The sequence below is a fragment of the Puma concolor genome, chromosome C1 (genome assembly GCF_028749965.1).
Source record: "Puma concolor isolate L17-30 chromosome C1, mPumCon1.1.hap2, whole genome shotgun sequence".
NCBI classification, from domain to species: domain Eukaryota; kingdom Metazoa; phylum Chordata; class Mammalia; order Carnivora; family Felidae; genus Puma; species Puma concolor.
In genome coordinates, this window is record NC_141674.1 from 178,803,141 (window position 1) to 178,825,986 (window position 22,846).

The 22,846-nt window shown below is 37.2% G+C and overlaps 1 protein-coding gene across 3 annotated transcripts in view; it reads left to right on the plus strand.

Moving 5' to 3' along the window:
- Positions 1 to 22,003, plus strand: part of NAB1 (NGFI-A binding protein 1) — a 43,171-nt gene extending 21,168 nt beyond the window's left edge. For 2 of the 3 annotated variants that reach the window (XM_086719158.1, XM_086719160.1), the window contains exons 3-8: positions 443 to 576; positions 2,956 to 3,007; positions 13,805 to 13,894; positions 15,544 to 15,706; positions 17,658 to 17,771; positions 19,475 to 22,003. In XM_086719158.1, the coding sequence (XP_086575284.1) occupies positions 443 to 576; positions 2,956 to 3,007; positions 13,805 to 13,894; positions 15,544 to 15,706; positions 17,658 to 17,771; positions 19,475 to 19,563 (642 nt within the window). In that variant the 3' untranslated portion in view covers positions 19,564 to 22,003. The remainder of the gene's footprint in view (positions 1 to 442; positions 577 to 2,955; positions 3,008 to 13,804; positions 13,895 to 15,543; positions 15,707 to 17,657; positions 17,772 to 19,474) is intronic. The other variant, XM_086719159.1, reaches the window with a different exon arrangement.
- Positions 22,004 to 22,846: the final 843 nt, after the last annotated feature.

Consider the following 22,846-nt stretch of genomic DNA (forward strand, 5'->3'; position numbering starts at 1 on the left):
TCATATCCGTTCACTTTGAAAAATATGTCAGACCATGTATACTCATTTTTAGTTAGGGGAATGTTATCACCAAATCATATCGTATACCCTGGCTTTTCATAAAAATGAGATACAGAACATTTTTTACTTTTTGTTTTTATTTTATTTTGCTTACTTTCTATAAATTCTCATACCTAAACAAAAGTATTTTAAGCCTATAAATACCTAAAACCAAGATGACTATTTTGATTAATTTGAGTCCTGAGAGATGGTAGATGATGTGATTTTCTTGTGAAATTAGGCATTAGGACTAATAAGGAATAAAGAAAGGCCTATCCTGATTTTTATAAATTACGATCTCATTATATAATGACCTGACATTTTTGTATCCTTAAGTGAAGCATTTTTCACACTGGTGAAATGAGGGTGTTTATAACTTTTAAACTTGGTTTTGGATCCACAGCTCACTGTTAATGAAGCGGCTGCTCAGCTCTGTGTGAAGGATAACGCCCTGCTGACGAGAAGAGATGAACTATTTGCCCTGGCTAGGCAGATTTCTCGAGAAGTCACCTACAAATATACCTACAGAACCACCAAGTAAGTGTCTAACTAATTGGCAATATTTTTACATTGCTTTATGGGAGTAGGACATTTTTCCAGACATTGCTAAAGTGGTTTTTCTTGTTTTGTTTAAATCCTCTTTTGTCTTTCTTTTGAAACGCAGTTCCCTAGTATTACAGCATCGTTCTGGTAGTGGTTTTAGACGTTCTTCGCACACAGATGCTTTGGTTTTGAGTGTGAGGATGGGATTTAGTCAGTCAGCATGTGTAGGCTTTTTTGTATACTCACTTACCATATGAACTTGTTGAACTCTCTGAGGAAGCAAAGGGGTTCCTTTTGCTGCAGGGTGTTTGCAAGCTAATGAGATTAGCAGAATAGATAAAAAAGACTCCATTGATGAGTATTTAAGGGAAAATTGAAAGATACCAGATGATGTGGAATATGGACATGTAAAATATGGAAGTGCAATATGGAATATTTGAAATAAAAAACTTAATTGTTGAAAAGCAGTGTGGCTTTAAAATTTGATATAAATATCTTATTCCTCTTATCTCATCCTCACTTAAACCCTAAGCAAAATGGTTGTAGTACCATTTTGATTGTATTCTTCGGTTCCACATGGACCCTAACTTCTCATTCACCATCAGTTGTGTGTGCGACTGCTTCTCTGAGGAGATGCCAATGACCACTGGCATTGGAGTAATTGAATGTGTATTCAGAAACCACATCCTGAGCACCCTCCCCGGCCCTAATAAATCACAGTTTCTGGATGGAACCTTGGAATCCACATTTTCACAAGTATCTCAGATTATTCTGGTGCCTGCTCCAGATTGAAAAACCACTGTTGTAGGCATTTGCTGTCATTGTCATGATTTCCCCCTAGCTCCTAGCAGCCTCTTTTGCTACCCTGCCTAAAGAAAGATCCCACATGTTTACAAACTGACACAAAGTAAAATTCTGCAGACTAAATGAACAAGCTAATCAAGAGCCGATTCAGTGATATATTTATTTTTTTCACTGTATTCTACAAAATTTCTGACTGCTTAATTTAATTTTTTTAATGTTTATTTTTGAGAGAGAGACTGAGCACGAGTCGGGGGAGGAGCAGAGAGAGAGAGGGAGGGAGACACAGAATCCAAAGGAGTCTCCAGGCTCTGAGCTGTCAGCACAGAGCCCGACTGAACCCATGAACCTCAAGATCATGGCCTGAGCCGAAGTTGGATGCTTAACTGACTGAGCCACCCAGGCTCAGCAGTTTCTCTGCTCCACACCTTCCCCCTTCTGAGTACCACATCACATCTTAGAGGCAGCTGCTTTCAACAGTTTTTAGCTATTTCTTGTAGTATGTACATTTATATGTTTTTTAAGTTAAATATATTTTTAAATATATAAGACTTTTACATCATGTGAAAGTCAAAACCATGTGAATATGTAATATAAAAAAGTTGCACTCTGGTTCTTGTCTTTTTACCCTCTTCCTCTCCTCAGTGTGTAAATGGTTTTATTAGGTTTTTTTTCAGCCTTCTAGTGTATGTTTATGCACTTGCAAACAAATATAAATATATTTTCTCATTTTTACCTTTTTTCCAAAAAACAATAGGCAGCGTATATTTACATTATTCTATATCTTGCTTTTAACATATCTTGGAGATCTTGTCGTGTTAGTACGTACACATCTAGCATTATTTTTTGCATCTGCATGGTATTGCATTGTGTGGATATACCATGATTTATTTAACCAGTCCCCTATTGATGGATACTGGAGTTATTTCTAGTCTTTTATCATTATAAATAGCACCATAATAGATAACATCATACGTATTTTGTTGGTTCTGAGATATACTTTTTTTTTTTTACATTTTAACGTCTTTATTTTGAGGGATAACTTAGAATTGATGGCTTATTGTAGTTTAAGTGGCCATAGTATTTAAAATATCTGTAGGTACCTTTGGGAGATTTCCCAGAAGAGGGATCTGTAGGTCAAGGGAAAATGCCTCTGTAGTTTCAATAGATAGACAAAATGTATTTTAATCTTATGTAGCCTTAAGCATTCATCTTAAAGAGCCACTGGTCATTTTATCTGAAGTGTTTCTACTGATTCATAAAAGGATATCATGCAGTGTAAACCTCCTTGATTTTGTTTTCTTTTTCATTATGTGATCATTACAGATTTATTAAGTAATTTCTTTGTGGGTAGTTCTTAGGTAGTGGCCTTTTAAAGTGTATAAGTGTGTCTGCGTATTTTTCTAATTTTATTTAGAAGTGATAAAAAGTCTCTTCTTTATTATGTCCATGTTCACTATGAATCTCTTACTTCCAGTGTAAAGGTTCCAGTGGTATATGTTTTGGTGGAAGTTTATAGATTGAGATGTCTTCAGGATAAAATTTTTTACCTTCTCAAGTTTTTTTCTTCAGGTCAAAATGTGGAGAAAGAGATGAATTATCTCCGAAGAGAATTAAAGTGGAGGTAAGATTATGCATTATATATTTTCATGCTAATAATGTTTATTTACTAATTCAAACCAAAAAAAAGGATATTCCATGAACAAGTGAAAAATGGGAATTTTGGAATCTTTAAAACAATATAGAATTTTGTTGCTTTGAAGTATCTAATTTGAACTAGGAAACTGAAGAAATTCTTAGAAAACAATGATGAGATTGATGTCCAGTCATTTTATTACAGCTTGATATGTCAGTGGGTGTTGCTTATAAATTTAAAACTCTCCTGGTTACATGATTTCTTTCTTTTTTTTTTTTTTTTAACTTTATCTATCTATCTATTTTTTTGAGAGAGAGCGAGCACAAGCAGGGGAGGGGCAGAGAGAAGGAGAGACAGAATCCAAACCAGTCTCTGCACCATCAGCGCAGAGCTCAATGTGGGGCTCGAAGTCACAAACTGTGAGATCATGACCTGAGCCACAATCAAGAGTCGGACACTTAAGCAACTGAACCACCCAGGGGCTCCAAATGATTTCTTTTATAATCTTATTTACATCATTTAGTCATCTTATCAAATACATTTAGAGGAGCCAAGGTTTATTTATATTAACAATCTGAGAGAAATGACAATTTAGTAGCTGCAAGTAATGGAGACTTGCCTATAATTAAGCCTCTTAGAGGATTGTGGTTGAGGCTGTCCCTTCAGATTTTAGGCTTGCAAGAGGTAAGGTGGGAGTTGAGCAAGAAAAACGAGCTTTTGTTAGGGCTGTCAGAACTATAGAATGGTTTCAAAACCACTGTTCCTTAATTTGGAATAAATACTTTTGAAAGGCCAGTCTGAAGCAGAGTAGAAATTTGAAGTCCGAGAGCTCCTTCCTTTTTTTCTTGGGCAGGGGATTGACAAGGGGGGGAGGGGAGGGGGTCATTAATTCTCTTAGCCATCCATTATTTAATTTCAAGTTCAAACAAATAAACTATGTTTGACTATCCTAAATTCTCTCATTATTTTAACTAAGCATCTGTTTGGACTAATCTTTCAGCCATACCAAAGCCACAGTTATCTTTTAAAAACATAAATCCTGGGGCACCTGGGTGGCTCGGTTGAGCATCCAACTTTGGCTAGGATCATGATCTCACAGTTAGTGAGTTCGAGCCCCACATCAGGTTCACTGCTGACAGTGTAGAGACTGCTTCCGATCCTCTGTCCCCCTCTCCCCCGCTTGTGCTCTGTCAAAAATAAAAAAAATAATAAAAATTAAAAAAAAAAAACAATTACAAAAGAAAAAAAGAAAGAAACAAACAAACATAAATCCCTTCCTTGCTTAAATCTTTCCAGGGCTTTCTACTGTACCTAGAATAAAATCTACACTTTTTCCTGAGGCATCTAAGATCCTCTATGATCTGACTCTAACTTTGTATCTCTGGCCTCATCTGCTACCACACTTCCCCATTCTTACTGTGTCCCAGCTACACTGACCCACTTTCTGTTGCTGGAACATGCCAAACTCATTTGTGCCTCATCACTCACTGTTTGTTCCCCTACCTAGATCTTTAGCTCTTCACCTGGCTTTAGCTCATAGCTGAGAATTTGCTCTGACATACCTGCTTCCCTTTCTAAAAGGGCACCTTTACCTCAAAATCACATTCAGGCTCATTTTCCTGGTTTGTTTCTTTTCATAGCACTTACTGGTACCTGAAACTATTATGTATTTATTTTTATTATCAGTCTTCCCCATTAGATGAGAGTACAGCTCTTATCTGTCCACTACTTTTTACTCAGATTTTATAATAGTGCCTTGCACTTAATAGGCACTTAATAAAATCTGTTAGATGAAATAATGAATGGCCATGGTTAAGCATCTTTGATTTCTTAAAAACTTTAGCCTAAAGCAGTGGTTCTTGAAGAAGGGAAGAATTTAAAACGTTGTGCTTATATTTGTAATCAACCTCTTATTAGGTCTTGAGTAATGTTTAAGATGGGTTAGCTTCAGATACTATACAAAAAAAATTGTTCAAATGATCCAAAAGTAACAAACCTATACAATTTTTAATTTTATTTGAGAGAGAGAACATGCAAGTGGGGTAGAGGGACAGAAGGAGTATTGTATAGTATACAAGACTTTTCATGAAGTGTTAATGCTTTGTCTAGATCTACTTTCTATGTGGCTACTGCGAAGGGGAGAGTTTCTGGCATGAGAAGAGATTAAGGGAGGCTCTGTTGAGTAGATAACTGTTTGAGCTGGTTTATTTTATTTTTAAAAAAATTTTTTAATCTTTATTTATTTCTGAGAAAGAGAGAGAGTGTGAGTGGAGGAGGAACAGAGAGAGAGGGAGACACAGAATCCAAAGCAGGCTCCAGGCTCCGAGCTGTCAGCACAGGGCCCGATGCGGGGTTCGAACCCATGAACCGCGAGTTCATGACCTGAAGTTGGATGCTCAACCAACCAACTGAGCCACCCAGGGCTGGGTTTTAAAATAAGGGTAGGATTTCAGAAGGTAAAGATGTGGGGTGGAGGGTAGAGGGGCATCACAAAGGTAGTCTGTCTAGCATGGGCAAAGACACAGAGGAGAAAATCCTGTGCACTTTTAGAGAACAGTGAGAACAGTTTGTTCAGAATATATGACTGACACCAAAGACTTCATAAGTACAACTAGAAAGATTTTAGAATTCTTTGAACATAGTGTTTCTTATTTCATTTGAATTACTAATTCTCTATTAAAAGAATATACTATAAAGATAACCTTAGCACGTTGTAAATTATAGCAAATTACTAATTACTAGGTCCATATGAATGAGAATTTAGTCTTTAATTTTCATGTTTCTGAAATCCTTGACAGTAACCAATTGGCATACATGCCAAGTTGCTGACTTCTTTTCATTTTAAAAAGATAATTAAGAAAAAAAAATTTAAGCTTATTTATTTTTCTTGAGAGAGAGGGAGAAGAGTGCATGAGCAGGGGAGGGGCAGAGAGAGAGGAAGAGAGAATCCCAAGCAGGTTCTGCACTGTCAGCACAGAGCCTGCCTGCCCAACACAGGGCTTAAAGTAAGGATCCTTGAGACCATGACCTGAGCCAAAACCAAGAGTTGGACGCTCACCCAACTGAGCTACCCAGACACCCCTTAAAAAAGATAATTTTTATAATGAACAAAAAGAAATGTAATGTCAGTAGATAAAATAGAAATGACATCACAAATAGACACGTAAGGGAAAGAAAAAATTTCTTGCGTGCAATTATCAGTGCATTAGGATAAACTAACGAAACTAAACGAAAGTGTTTTCTTGTTGCTGAATTATGTAATTTCCTGAATTGTTTGTGAAGGATTGGCTAGAACTTTTAAAATCCTTGTCTGATATTTTTCCTCTTATTATGTAGTGAGTTGTTCCCTTTTAAAGATTTTTTTTTAATATAAAATTTATTGTCAAATTGGTTTCCATACAACACCCAGTGCTCATCCCAGCCGGTGCCCTCCTCAATGCCCATCACCCACCCTCCCCTCCCTCCCACCCTAAAGATATTTTGTAATGGTAGTTTTGAGAGTGTGAGCCAGTGCGAGTGGGGAAGGGTCAGAGAGAGAGAGAGAGAGAAAGGGAATCCCAAGCAGGCTTCTTGCTGTCAGGATGGAGCCCGGCTCTGGGTTCTGTCTCGGGAACTGGGAGATCCTGCCCCGAGCTGAAATCAAGAGTCAGACTTGCAACAGACTGAGCCACCCAAGCACCCCAGTTGTTCCCCTTGAAGGATAGTTAGCTATTTATTTGATTGTTTTTGTTTAATACAGGATACGTATTGTAGTAAAGTACTCAGCATAATCTGTTGTCCTTAAGTAGCACTCCTTTCTACAGGGAAAGTTTGACATTAAAAAACCTAGAGATTTTAGGGGCGCCTGAGTGGCTCAGTTAGTTGAGCATCTGACTCTTGATTTCAGCTCAGGTCATGATCCAGGGTCATGGCATGGAGCCCCAGGTCAGGCCACCCCACACTGAGTGTGGAGCCTGCTTAAGATTCTCTCTCTCCTTCTGTCCCTCTACCCCACTTGCATGTTCTCTCTCTCAAATAAAATTAAAAAAACAAAACAACATAAAGATCTTGAACTTTCTTTCTTTAATTCCTAGAATAATGAAGTGGACACAGAGGAAAAAGGTTGCTAGCTTGGGGAGGCCTTAGGGTAACTCAGTGGAGCCTCTAGGGAAGGCACCTCTTCAACCCTGTAGGTTAGTAAGCAAGGCTTGGGAATATTTCTCCTGTCAAGGCTAGATGAATAACTTGTCCACCTGGAATACAACCCTTTGTGTAAATCCACTTTCAGCTAAAATAAAAATGAATTATGTTTATTCTTTCCTTTTTCATCAGAAACCCCAAACCTAATTTCTGGGACACTTGGAAAAATAACTGCTTTTTCCTGAATGTATTGTATGCCTGTCCCTGCTAGGCATTTGAAATTCATGATCACAAACCTTCCTGTCTCTCATTATATGGAGGCTTTATGATTTCTGTGTATAGCCAAGGAGACACCCGTGAAGTCTCAGGAGCTTGCTCAAGTTGCCGCATTGCTATCTAGTGGCAGAGCCAGGGCTCCTAATCTAGGTCTGACTCCTAAACTGCAAAGCAGAACTACCTTCCTGGGTGCTCATGAACCTTGGCTATAAAAACACTGTTAGAATTATACCTTTTCTCCTGCTAGTCTGGTATGAAAAGCCAAGCGTGTATAGCAACTGAAGTCTTTGAAGAAAGGGGAAAGGGTGGCAGTTACCATTTTCTGTTTCAAGGAAGCTTATCCGAACAATTAAGTTTTGAGTAGGAAATTTAACAACATAAATTACAAAATGTATTTAAATATAAGACGTTACCATTTGTCAAACTAAATGCTTAGCATGAGGAAAAGCACTGTCTTTGGAAGGAGGTTAAACCGAGTAAATCAAGAAAAATTAGCTTGATTTACGTATACTGTACCTATGACAGTGTGTTTAAGACAGCTTGACAACTAAAGGAGGTGAAAAACCAACAGCCAAAGTCCCTGGCACTCATATCTTTCCCTCATTTTTAAAAAATATTAATTAGGGGCACCTGGGTGGCTCAGTCGGTTAGGTGTCCGACTTTGGCTCAGGTCATGATCTCACAGTTCGTGGGTTCGAGCCCCGCGTCGGGCTTTGGGCTGACAGCTCAGGGCCTGGAGCCTGCCTTGGATTCTGTGTCTCCCCCTCTCTCTACCCCTCCCCTGCTCACACTGTGTCTCTCTCTCAAAATAAAGATTAAAAAAAAAATTTTTTTTAAATATTAATTAAAATAGATTTCACTTGATAGCCTTTCTTTTTCATTAAGAACATAACATGTTCTCAGAACAAACCTTGTCATTACCTTCAGTGTCGTAAGTAGTGTCTTGGAAGAGAGGAAGGATATGGTGGTTACTGTTCCAATCTCATCTGTAAGTTTTCTTCGTTCACTGACATTGCTGGAAACTAGGGAGAGAGATGGGAGGTGACAGCATTCTTGATCCTGTGTGGGCTGGGAGTGCCAAGCAATCAGAGATAACTGCATGAAAGAAATGCAGTTTGTTAATAGAGTCCAGAAAGTCAGAGAATTGGGGTTTTGAAGAAGAAAGACTTAGAGGAAACATCTGCTAGCAGTTCCAGGGGGGTGGGGGTGGGAGAGGGAGGCAGGGGGAGGGAAGAGGGTCAGAACATCCACCTACGCTGTTACTAAGCTATTGAGAGAAAGCTGGTCTAATTTGATGTAGACTCTTCCCCTTTGGATCAGAAAAACAGAAGCATTACAATCTGCTATTCATATAGAAAGTGTGAGTAGAAAAAAAAAAAAGGAAAATGCACGTGTGAGGCTGAGAACATCTGTTGGAACAAGTCATTTTAAAGACAGCTAAGCAGTGACTTTAAAGTTTGCCGGTATTTGGTGGGAAAGTTGAGGAGGAATGGGGGTGGAGACCAATGGGATGAGAGTAATTAGGTCACGAACAGCATCCCACCCTGTGTCTTTTATTTTCTCAGTGCTCAGAATCAGAGTCTCACCAGTAAGGGAACACTGTGATTAATGGCAGCAGCCAAGAATATGACATGAAGATAAATTGCTCATAGCGTGGTACAGCTGGTTCTTGGGAAAAAAGCTTGAGAGACATATAACAAAAGTCCTGCACCAAACATAATATGAAAGACACCAGTTTCTTGGGAATGTTCTCACTTTTATTTCTAAGCCACATATTTTGGGTACCTGAAACCTAGATCATGTAGTGATAGCTCCTCAGTCCTGTATTTTTCCGTAAAGAACTGTCAAAGACTGTGGGAGAAAATCAGAATGACTAATGTCTTCATTACAGAGACAGACCACTCATTACTTGGATATTGTTGTTTATTGCTTATTGCATGTTTTTATGTCTCTTTATTAATGAAGGAGCAGTGTCCATTTCCCAAAAACTTGCACATACATGTAGAGTTTGAAGTTACCCCTTCCAGCTTTTCCAAATTCTCATGGTTGAATAATCCAGACAGTGATGCCACTGTATGTTTGTATAGCAATGTGGGCTTTTCCAAGAGTCACTGTTTGCATGACTTCATGGAATCCCCACAAATCTCCACTGGGCAGATAAAGCAGATGGTTTAAATCTCCATTGAACAATAATGAAGTTAACTTTCCTACCTGGGATCACACATCTAGTTCTTAACATAAGAAGACTAGATCACTCTTTCTTCTGTGAGTTCCTTTAAAAATACCGGAATATAGGCGATTCTGGCCTGGGCACCAGCCCCACCCAGGGCTTGTTGAGAAGCTGGAATTTTCTAGTGTGGTTATCCAACCTGACTCTTGCCCCAAGTTCACAACTCCGTGAACCTGCCTTGCAAACTTACCTGCACAGAGGTCTCCAGAGGGTAAGATGTAGCCTGTCCCCTACTGAATTCATCAACCTTCTGCTCCCTCCCAAGCCTCCTTCTTGGTGCTGAATTCATTACTTTAGAGAATGTTACCACCAAACTCCTGGTTGCCAAAGCCATATCTTAGGAATTCGTGTGTTTCTCTGTTGTAAGGCCACTATTCTCTGTCTTGGTCACAGCCTTCTAACCAGTCTCCCTACCACCATCCTTGCCCCCCCAGTACATTGCCCCCATCACATTCAGATTGGACTTTCAGAAACACAGGTCGGGTTCATTTTCTCCCTGAGAGCTATGTTTCTCCCTGAGCTATGTTAAATATTCTCCAGCCTCTCAAGTGTGTCCTCCTGTTCTTTTTGCCTCCAGGCTTTTATATAAGCTGCTCTCTTTCCCTAGAGCCTTTTCTTCTTTCAAGTCTCAGCCTAGATGTCATGCCTTCTGGGAAGCCTTCCCTGACGGCGTCTGTGCTCGGGATGTCTTCGTCCTTGCCTTCTCTAGACTGTTTGCTAGAAGGGCAGGAGGCATGGAGTCCAGGCATCGAGTACCGAGTCTAGAACCTATTATGCAAACAAGAGATTTTGTATGAATGAACAAACAAGTATTTCCAGATTTCCACTGTTCTTTCCACTAGAACAGTTCCCTTCCAGTATGGTCAATATTGTCCTGCTGGTTTTAGTGTTAAAAACCCAAGATGTCTAGTATGTAAGTAATCTCTGAGCTGCCTGTGCTATATCATAGAAATGCAGTAAGTCACTTAACAGCGTGTTCTCTATTTTACTGTGGTTAAATCCGGTAGCTTTTAATTTTTTTTTTTTCAACGTTTATTTATTTTTGGGACAGAGAGAGACAGAGCATGAACGGGGGAGGGGCAGAGAGAGAGGGAGACACAGAATCGGAAACAGGCGCCAGGCTCTGAGCCATCAGCCCAGAGCCTGATGCGGGGCTCGAACTCACGGACCGCGAGATCGTGACCTGGCTGAAGTCGGCCGCTTAACTGACTGCACCACCCAGGCGCCCCATAATCCGGTAGCTTTTAAAGGGAACTTAATAAATGTCAGTAGCAGACATTTGTTAGGTAATATCTGTGTGCCAAACATTGTGCTAAGTGTTCTTTATCAATTTTTGCTTCTTTAAAATGGTTCTAGGGGCACCTGGGTGGCTCGGTCGGTTAAGCGTCCGACTTCAGCTCAGGTCATGATCTCACGGTCCGTGAGTTCGAGCCCCGCGTCGGGCTCTGGGCTGACAGCTCAGAGCCTGGAGTTTGTTTCAGATTCTGTGTCTCCCTCTCTCTCTGCCCCTCCCCTGTTCATGCTCTGTCTCTCTGCCTCAAAAATAAATAAATGTTAAAAAAAAAAAGGTTCTAAAGTTAGCAGAGTAGACAGAGTAGACAGAAACATGAAATGGTCTGTTCAGTATCACAGCAAATAAGTAGTACAATTGGATTTGGAACTCAGTATAAATCAGAGGGTTAAACCCGTTCAGCTTATGAAAATCCAAGAGATGTGCCTCTGTTTATTGTTAGGAGTTTCATAAGTATGTAAGTCTAGGACTTTCTTGTTTGAGCATAGGCTTTGAAGCCAATGTCCGTAGCTGTAAAATGAGAGAAACCCAGGGTTGTTTGTGGTGGGGATTAAATGAGATAATATATGTCAAATGATAGTTGGGAATTGGTGGTACATGGTAGTCACCTGGAAAATGATAGCTTCTCTTTTCCAAGTCTTCTACTACCTTACCTTGTTGAACTTCAGAACTTAAAGGAGAGATCGCTAAAAAGAGAAAGTTAGATTTTTAGGTCTAAATAAGTTCTTAGAGAAAAACTGAATGGCTAAAAAAGTGTACTTTTGATTTAGACTTAGATTATATACACTTGCATAAAGTTCATTCTGGCTCCGTTAATGATTATATTCCATACATTCTTCTGAGCCAAGTGTCTTTGGTCTTGTAGGGGCCTAGACAGGAAGCTTTTTTCAATACTAAAAAAATTCTACGGTGCCTGGGTGGCTCGTCGGTTAAGCGTCCTACTCTTGATTTTGGCTCAAGTCATGGTCTCACAGTTGTGAGATTGAGCCCCACATTGGGCTCCACGCAGAGTGTGGAGCCTGCTTGGCATTCCCTCTCTGTCTCTGTCTCTGTCTCTCTCTCTCTCTCTCTCTCTCTCTCTCTCTCTCTCTCTGTCTCTCTACCTGGGCCCCTGCCCTGCTCACATTCTCTCTCTTTCTCCCAAAATAAATAAATAACTATTAAAAAATAAAAATGTTGATTATATGTTTACCCACCATAAAGCTACATGAGATTATCTCAAGATGTCAAATTTATTTGCTTCTGACTCCGTTTCATTTCATGTCTTTGAATTTTAAAATAGTAAATTACTGCTTACGAAAAGAAGTTTGGTAGATGAAATCTTTGAAAACATGAGTTCTGCAGTGGAAAAATAAGACCTTGTTGGGGAAAAACTTTTGAATCCGTATCTCTTATTTCAAATAAGATAAAATATTTTGTTATTATCACATCTCTTTCTGCTGTTATTATAAGAACTTTGGTTTTTAATGATTTACCCTTTGTTACACAAATATATAGTTCATGAAACAAGGGGAGAAATGTTTTGGAGGTCAATGACCATTTCTGTGAAGAGTCCTTTAGTAGTTTTTAGTAAGGTTACTAAAACCATGCTGTCATGATATTTGTAGATAACAATTTCATGTGGAGCAATAAATTACCAAAAAACCCACAAAATAACTGAGAAAAGTAGTAGATTGACACTTTTATATATACATAAAGTGGACAGTGGTAATAATGTAAGTTGGTATATTGTCCAGGAATAGAGTGCCCGAGGTAGGCTCTGTTTTATGTAAGAATTAAGTATGCATTGATACACTTATTTAGCAGTGATTACATGCTGAAGGCAGTACCTCATTTGCTCCTCACAACAACCCTAACAGATAGTTGCTCTTATCTTTATTTTTCATATGAGGAAACTAACCTTCTGAAAGGTTAAATTACTCATCCAGTGTTAAGTGGTAGAATTGGAACTTGAGTGCAGGTGTTGAGAATTCAAATCCCCATTGCCTCTTATATGAAATGCTGAAGGAGAAATCACAAGTCAACATGGGAGAATTCTGAAATTCTGGTCGGGATTATTGGGTAGCACTTCGAAGGAAATTTACATTGGTTCTTTACAACATTACATATAACAAAATAAAATCCTGATGGACTAGAGAGTTAAATTTAAAAAACAAAGCAAACAAGATAAAGCTTTAGAAAAACTGGAGGGTAGAGTTGAGTATTTATCAAATCTGTAAAGCAGAGTGCCTTTCTGAAGTTTATAGTGATAGAAGAATTTACAAAATAAATGTATACACAACTACAGTAGATAAAATGTAATAAAAATTTTTGAATATTGATACCAAAATGCAAATTGGCAAAAATTAAGAAGCCAACACCACCCAGTGCTGGCAAAGAAAACTTATGGTAAGATTAACCAGTGAAGGCCCTTGGGTAGAGGATGTGAAAGAAAAATGTTCATAAAAATGTCCATCCCTTTGCTGTAATTGTACTTCTGCAATCTATTGTATCGGAAAATCTAAGCTATGGAAAATGCTATTTCCATGAAAATATTTTTGTGGTGGTTTTCAAACCAAAAATAAGAAAAAGAAAAGAATGTCCAGTATGAAGATAGTGAATATTACTAGTTGAACCACTAGATGAAATGCTATGTGAAATGTATAAACATATAAATCTTTTTCTCTTTTTCATTTGTATTTTTACTGATGTTACAGCTGTAGAAATAAACTTCGTACCATAAAAGTCTGAAGTGAAGTATTATACATTAAAATTTTAATCATGATTACTTGAACTGTAGGATTAAAGCTGTTTACTTGGCCCTGTCTTCCCAGTTCTGATATTTTATTTACAAACTCCAACTAAAAAGGACTTATGCTTTGGCCCATAGGATGGATTTCCAGATTTCCAGGATTCTGTGCAGACACTCTTCCAGCAGGCTAAAGCTAAGAGTGAAGAACTTGCTGCTCTTAGTTCACAGGTAACGTAAACCACCAGTTAACATTTCTTAATAATGTCTGTCGATGAACAACAAATGGCTGCTTCGGCTAGCTTCGGTTTTAAGCATCCAGGGATTGGATTTCTTTCTGGTGGTTTTTTAAATGTCATCTGATCCACAGCTGTATCAACAAGATAGCAACAACAATGTAGTTTGATTTGGTTATGAGCAGAATTTGATAGAGTGATATTTATTCTTTGTAGTTTTGTAGGAAGAAAGACAGATTCTCTACCTAAGAAAACTCAATTTGGTACCAGGAAAACAGCCATGTTGACTATGGCTGTGTGTAATACAACTCTGAGATAAACTAGAACTCGTTCTCAACACAACATCAATTGCCATGGTAGCTATTGTTAAATCATTTCAATTCGTGTATGGTAAAAAAAATCCTTAAATTAATGTGTAGCTTCAGGTGCTTTTGCTATTGAGTTATTTTATTGTTGTATGTGAAAATTAACATTTAATTTAAATCTAATTTAACATTTCTAAAAGGTGTTAAAAGGTCTAATTTAACCTTTTAGAAAACACTGGAAGTTTTATTCCTGTTGATCTTCTGCCTAGTGACTGCTTTGGGTCAAATTCAGTAGTGCCAAGTCTTGTTTTTGTCTTGTTCAGAGGATGAAAACTCCATTTCCTCCTTAGAAATCTTACTGAAGTTTTATCAATTAATAAGCTCGAGTGAATCGACATTACTGTTCCTTTTGATCTGGTTTATGTGCATTCAGAAAAATAGCATAAGCTTTTATCCCAGTCTCTGAATTAATATTTTTCACCTGTTGATTTTTACTACTGTGAATCAGGATTTTTCGTAACTAATTTTATATAGGAGCTTCCTTGTGCTACTGTTTTATATGGAATGGTAGTGATTCCTGTCTGCATTGATTATTACCTGCTTAGCAAAATACATAAATACAGTGCTTTCAGTGTCACATGTAAGTAACTTAAAGCAATACATAAAGAAGAAACTTACAAAACACACACAGAGATAATTTGTATGTCAGCCAACTTAATTGTGATTTTAAAGCATGTCTTTTTACGATTGGTTGGGAAATACTGCAGTCTCATTCCACGAGCAAGGTGAAGATTCTTGTTGGCACTCATGTTTTTCCTGCATAATTTGCATTGTTTGATTTTGGTGGGAGATGTATTTGTCTTGTTCTTCTAGACAGCCATTTTACACCTTTTCTCCCCCAAACATACTGTCATCATATCAGAGCATGTGTAGTGCCAGATCCTAAAATAAAAAATGCCAAGATGTCACCCTGTGTGTTAGAAGCAGATTATAGCAGATGTTGCTGTTGCTCTGAGGTTCCTTTTTAAAAAAAATATTTTAAAGGACTCAGTACTTTGGGAAACAAAGCTAAGGTTATTGTGCCTTTGAGCTGAAGTGGAATTCTCTTTCAAGGATGAGCAGGAAGGTTTTTTTCTTTTGCACAAAATCCAACATTTTATGTTTTAACATGATGATATAGACATCTAAGCATATTTATGGAATGTGTATACCACATGAAGTGCGAACTAATTTAATGAATACTAAATATATTTGCTGGAGTCTGAAATTGGCATCTTTAAACCATTAAAACCATGTAGAATGTTTTAGTTACTGATTTTATTTTTGCTTTACTTACTAGCAGCCTGAAAAGGTGATGGCAAAGCAGATCGAGTTCCTTTGCGCCCCAGCTGGCTGTGAGAGACTGCAGCATGCTGAGAGAAGACTGTCCACGGGGCTGTACAGGCAGACGTCGGAAGAGCACAGCCCTAACGGCCTGGCTGCTGACAGCTCTGACGGACAAGGTACCTCTCAAGAGTGGCCTATGCTTCTAGCGCAGTTGCTAGGTGCACATCAGAGAGAAACAAAAGTTTGCCTACTTTTAAATCTTAATATTTTAGAGAGATTATTTTATACATTCTGTGTAAAAATTAATTGGTAAATTGTCTCTTTTTTAAAAAGAAGGAATTCATCCTGCAAATGTAACTCGTAATTATTTTGGGGTTTTTTTTTGTTTGTATGTTTGGTTTTTACCTTATTATCCCTAAACAGTAGCCGACACATGGATTTGCCATGTATTTTGTAAAGGGTGAGTGGGAATGGGAAATGTAAACATTACAGATCATTTCCCCCCAAGAAACTGATTCCATGGGAGACGTTTGTCATTTTTTAAAAGACCACAACTTCATACTTTTTTAGACTTCAAAAACAGATTTATCTATGAAATTTATAACATTTGGTTTCTAAGGGAATATGGTTAACTGCTTCTAAAGTACTGTGACGAGAGTTGAGATTTGTAGAGATAGTATACAAATGGAGAGACTTGAAGAAATTTTGTATTCTCTCAGGCTTTAGATTGGCCTGCAGTCCCTATGAAAATATTTTGTGTGGTATGTTGGAGATTGTTCTCTTAGACACTTAGGTTTCGAAAGCTGTGATTCATGAGTATTTTTATCATTTTAAAAATTATTTTCATTTTTTTGTATTCACACATGAAGAAAATCTCAAGTCATTGTCATTTACTCATAGTATTTCCTGGGTGCTGCCAGGCATCCTTCTGGGCACTGAAGATGCATCGGTGAAGTTAAGTCCCTGCTGGCTTGGAGCTTATGCTGCAGTGGAGGAAGATAATAACTAGTTTCAAATAGTGATATGTGTCTGAAGAAAAACAATAATTTTTGTAGGACCGTCTTTTTTGTTTTGTTTACATATTATTACAGTTTTCTAGAGAGTGGTTACTACTGTCAAAATACTAGATTTCTTTCTAAGTAACAGTACCATGTTTTTTTGTTTTGTTTTTTTTTTGGAGAGAGAGAGAGGGCGCAAGTGAGCGAGGGGGCAGAAAGAGAATCCCAGGAAAGGCAGAGAAAGAAAGAGAAGTAGGCTTCACCCGAAGAGGGCCTTGAACTCAGAACTGTGAGATCATGACCAGAGCCAAAGTCAGATGCTTAACAACTGAGCCACCCAGGTGCCCCAGTAACAATACCATCTTAATAAGCATTCGCCAAATGTAGAGTAAAATATGTCAGCTGATTTCAGAGTACTGGAGGAGAAGAACATTCTTCCTTTTTAAAATATTATGGAAACTTTATAGTTGAGGTCTTGTTTAACTTCTCTAAGTCATCCTTGACAGTTAAGACTCAAAAGGGTTAATTTTGCAAAAGCAAAATTAATGAAAGATTTGGTGACTCTTAATTTGTGAAACCAGGACAGTGCACTGTGGGGTAGCAGTCAGCTCTGTGTGATGGATTTAGGATTATGACAGAGAATAGGATTTGGTGCATTAAGCGTTATTACCATATCTGTGCTAATTCTGTCTTCATGGATTTACCATAGACTTTGTTGTTAACAGGAAGTTGCTTGAAGCCTTCTCTGTCTCTAGTGTTATTATATAGTGAATGACATGTCTTGGTAAATAAAATGGTTGCACTGCTAAGAAAATGCCTTACTCGGGGGATGTATTACATGCTAAAGCTGGAGTGCTTACTGGAAATCCCAGTCTTTTGTTTAGTTCATGTTTCAGTCTTAATGTCCTGGCAGATTCATAAACCTTGGAACTAGCATGAATTGCCATTTCCCTCTTAAGTTATCATTTAAGATATTTCTCTAACTCTTATTCAAATTGTTCAGTGCCTGTTGGCTTTCCTTACTTCTTTCCTAAGGAGTGTTCAGGCAATTTGTGAAAACTTATTTTTAAGAAAAACCACAAAGTGTTTTTAGTATTGTTCATGTTGCTTTTTTCCCCCTTTTCATTAGGAGAAAGACCTTTGAATCTCCGAATGCCTAATTTACAGAACAGACAACCCCATCATTTTGTGGTGGATGGAGAGCTGAGTAGACTTTATCCCAGTGAGGCAAAGTCCCAGTCAGGTAAGAATATGGGATATTATTAGAGTAACACTGGAATAAAATATCTTTAAATTCTGTTTTCCTGCCCTCCACTGTCATTCCCTACTCCCCCCCCACCCCGTGTCCACCCCCTACCCGCCAAAAAAAAAAAAAAAAAAGGTAATTTACTAACAATGTTACTAGTCAGTTTTTCTCCTTTTGGAAATAATAGATTGCTCGAATAATAGCAAGTCTTTTGTTTGTTTTTATAAAGTAGGCTTGAATTCATGACCCTGGGATGCTGGACTCGGGATGCTTGACCCCGAGTTAGGGTCTTAACTGGCTGAGCCACTCAGGTGCCCCATTAGCCAATCTTTTTTAGAAAATGGTATTCCAAAGAATTGACAGAAGCTTATGAAGGTTGATACTATTTTGATTAGCTATTACACTAATGGTTACTTTTATACAAGATTTAAAACCAAATAATACATAGCTGATTTATGTAATTACCTTTTTCCAGCCTTTCATAATGTGAAATTGAGGGATTACATGTTTCTTTTCATACTAAGAAAACCCTGTACACCAAGTCTAAACTTTTCTTACAGATGCATTTTGGGGGTGATATTTATATTTCAGAAGTAAACTGAACTCCATAAAGGAAAAGTTATTCCTTATTACTGTTAGATGTTTACCTATTTTCACCCAAGAAAAAGTGAGTTAGACACAGTATTAGAGAACAACACCATTTGAAAATATGTAGTATCACTCAGCCTTTGACTTAAAGTAACGTCACTTGAAGTCCGTTGCTTCATCTGTAAAACAAGTATCATTTCTACCGCATGGAGTTAATGGGTGTTCCACAGGTAGCATATATATAGAATTGTCTGGTTGATAGCATATATATATAGAATTGCCTGGCTGATAGGAATTCAGTAAATGGTAGCTACTGTTTTTATACTCTTGCTAAATTTAAAATCTACTTTTTCATAGAGTAAATTCATAAATTGAACTAATTTCGGATCAGCTATTCGTATTGGTTACATTTCTAGAATCCTTTTCAAAGTGTGTGCATATATATTTGTCTTTTAGTGCTAGTGCTTCCTATCAATGCTCTATGCTGTCATTCTCTGGTGTTTTTGTGAGGTTGAAATAACTGCACACACCTGACTCCAGGAAATGGTTCCTTATGAAAGTAGTCTTCGTTCTTCTATCATGTGTCATGGCTGGAGATACTTTTAAAGATAGTTCTATGTTGAAATGTGGAAGATTTTTTTTGTCTCTTTTTTTCATTGATAGTGATTAAATATTTTAGCCAGTAACTTTGTATACATGTGACCCATTTTATTTCGCATATATTTTTTTATCATGTTGAACCAAATGTTTAATAAAAATATGGTCTATTTGTTAAATGCTTTTTTGTGCCTTTCATCGTTTAACTCTCATGCCACACTATATAGATACTATCCCCATATTACAGATGAAGAAAGATACTAAGGCTTAGAGAGGTGTGTACGTTGCTTGGAGATGTACACAGCTAGTAATTGGCAGAGATGGAATTTAAATCCAGAATCGAAGCTCTTAATCACAAACTCTATAAACATAAAATGTTTTTATGGAATTGCTGAATTATGAATAGTTGATACTGTTTGCTGTGGATTTTGGGGATTTGTTTCATATGTTTGAATTTGTTTTTTGTGATCCATTGATTTAAAGTATCAACACACCCTGTTTCCATTTTTATGCAGAGAGTCTTGGGATTTTAAAAGACTACCCTCACTCAGCTTTTACTTTAGAAAAGAAAGTCATCAAAACAGAGCCTGAAGATTCAAGATAGCTGTGATTCTCCCACTGTTCTCTGGAAATGGCATTCAGTTTAAGGATAATGCTCCATCATAGAAATAAGCCTTAATAACCAACGTTGCCTCATTCAGCTCAAACAGATTTCATAGCCAAAGCATAAGGATTGATACAGTAGTCTGTGGAAACCAGGAAGACAAAACAACAGCCACAAAAGAGAAAATTGAGAGAATGTTGCAATCTGTAACAGAAATATTGATCCATTCACATTCCTGTGTAAGTCATTTTATGTGGAAAAGCTTACAAATTAATATTGTAAGCATTCATTATTTAAGAATGTACAATGTATTTGTGTAATTTATAGAAGTAAAAGCTAGATGTGGAGACCTGTTTGGTCCAATAGATGTGGATACAGTTTATTTTACTTGAAATTTCACTGTCTACTTTTAAGTGTATTTAGCATAGATATTATTATTTGTTAGAGTTTAGATCTTTGCAGTCGTAAAGAAAGTTTAAGTGATGTAGTTATTGGCAAGGTTGCAATGACTTTGGAAAAATGGAAAGCAAATGGCTTAATTTAAACCAAGAAAAATATTGTGTATTTAATATTTGATAAAACTGATTTTAATAGGAAATGTGTCTTTTTTAGTAGTAAAATGTCACTTTTGCTGGCTTAATCAGGCACATTTATGCAATTAATAAATACTAAAGTAAGTTTAAAAATGGGCACTAGAGTAGCAAATCTCTTACTTAGTCGACTCAGATTGCATTATATCATTATATCGTAACAAAAATAGGAAGCTATTACTTGGACAGAGTATTTGAAACAAGTGAACTGATGTGTAAAAGCCTTGACTTAAACATTGTTATTTAAGAATGTGTTGAATAGATTAAGGCATAATAAGTTAACCCCAAATGTGATAAGGATGGTGACTAGTAAAAAGGCTATAATATATAATATTATAGAGTAAGAACCATTTTATATCCAGAAATTCTTCTTTATGTCCTAGATAGAGTCTGAGAAAGTAGGTGGCTCTCCCTGGGGAATGTCTCACCACCCAGACCGTAACAAGTGTGGACAATCACTACATCCACATTTGCAGGCATAATTCTGTGGACATTTAGTTGACACCTGTATTTGTTATTTATTTTACAATTTTGTGGACCTTTCATATTTGTGTCTGCAGTTTTTTTCTTAAAATTCATTTTAGCTTGAAAGTATGTTTTAATTTCTTCCCCCTAATTAGTGGGCTGTGTGCATATTTATGGGGGTGTGCTTAAATGTTAATAATGTACTTGCATACTTAGGAGAATTTCACATTGGAATCCATAGTTTAAAAAAACCAAATACTATTTCTACCAATTTACATTTTTTCTTTTGGTTTAAAAGAAGACATTTGACTGCTTTACCTACTTCCTCCAGATTCATCTAAACCCAGATATTGCTGACAACAGCATACTGAGTTGAATATGTGGGTTTTTTTGTTTTTAATTCTGCTCTAGGTCATAATTGTGTACAAAATACTCAGTTGTACTCTGTTATACTAAAATTCATCAGCCAAATGTTGGATGAAATGTCGGGACTGTAGTCTCTGATCACTGTCACATATATAATTGCTTTTTCATTTTGATATGTAGAATAGCTTTACAGTAGAAACACCAGTAAACAACTTTTATACTATTGAAAGGCTCTTTCCCCTACCTAAATGTTTTAATTGTACCATAGTGTTTAGCCCACTGAAGAAGCTTTTTATGGACCTTGCAACTTCGTTGCTAGCGTGAGGTTGATTATTGTGGTGGTATTGTTCACTGTGTAGAAATAGTAGGAGTATGATTTAAATAGATTGTTCAGTTTTTAATATTAGCCATAGAACTGGTTAGTATCTCAGTAGTTTCATGAAACGTTTCCTGTATTCTAATCTATTTTGAGAAATTTTGTGGGTTTTTTTTAATTGTGTCTTACAGTTCAAGTTTGTAGATTTTAATAAGCAACAATTTTTAAAGATGCGGTAATCTTCCAACTAATATTTATCCATCTTTCATGGCCCCACAAACTGCATCTTTAAATCCATAAATAAGTTTCCGTAAGTATCATACTTTCCTGGTCTTTCAAGCTTAGTGATAAGGGGGAAGCACAAGAAAAATTTCAGTAGAATACAGTTTTTATTTTGTAAACACTAATGTATTAAATTTGCTATACATTGAAGCAAATAATATATATTTTTATTTGAATTGTATATATGAATTGGATGTTATAATTAGTTGATTTTTTTCATTGTGTTGGAGGTATTTTCACTGAACAAGGTCAATTGGTTACCTCAGTATTACAGCCAATATAGTCCAAGGGACCATTTCTCCCCAAGTCTGTGTTGTACTTTATTATGTGAAGTCTGCGTTTCTGTGACTCTTAAATCTGTTGGTGAGGTGGGACGAGTGCACTTGCTTCCTGTGGCAATAAAGATTTTCTGTGCCTCACACATTTATGTGTATAGAACTTTCTGCATAGCACTTTTCACAGTAGGTATTAGTAGCCTTCTCTGCCTCCCCTCTGTGATTTTTTGGGCTGGACTTGGGTGTTAGGAGCCAGGGCCAGGACTTCTCTCTTTAAGTCAAAACTAAATATCATTGTCTGCCTTCATTTCTAGAAACTAAATATTATTGTCTGCCTTCATTTCTAGAAAGTTACTTGGCAAACAGGTACTTAATTTGACTCTGTCGGGGATGGCGTTTGGTTTATATTGTTCTCACTTAAGAGAAGTTTACAAAGACATTGTAAAAACTATCCACCATATCTAACCAACTAATAAATTAAAGGAGGAACATTAGGATTTAACATTTATGATACACTAATATTTATAAAGTGTTAATGTGATTTGGCCTCAGTGTTACAGCTAATTACATGATATTGAGCCAAACTGTGGTAGAGTATTAGCAAAAGCTTTGCAGTGAAGTTTTAATTGATGAGTTTGGTGGGTTAATAAAGAGCTTCATTGTGTCCCAACACTGTGCTAGATGGTAGGATGAGGGTGGAGGCCACAGAGGAAACCTAAGACATGATCCTTGCCCTTTGTGAATCCAATACCTAGTTGAATTGGAACTAATACCACTCAGATAAAAATACAGATTTTCATGCGTTACAGACTTGGGATGAATAAGGAGCTGACATTTATGTGTATTCTGTGTTTAGTAGGCATTATGGGAGTAGGCACTGCACAGGTGAAAGAAAGCATATTTAGTGATTGAGATGCAGAAGAGATCAGCCACGACTAGAATAGTTAACAGAAGGCCATGAGATGTGATGAAAAGCCATAGCGGTTGCG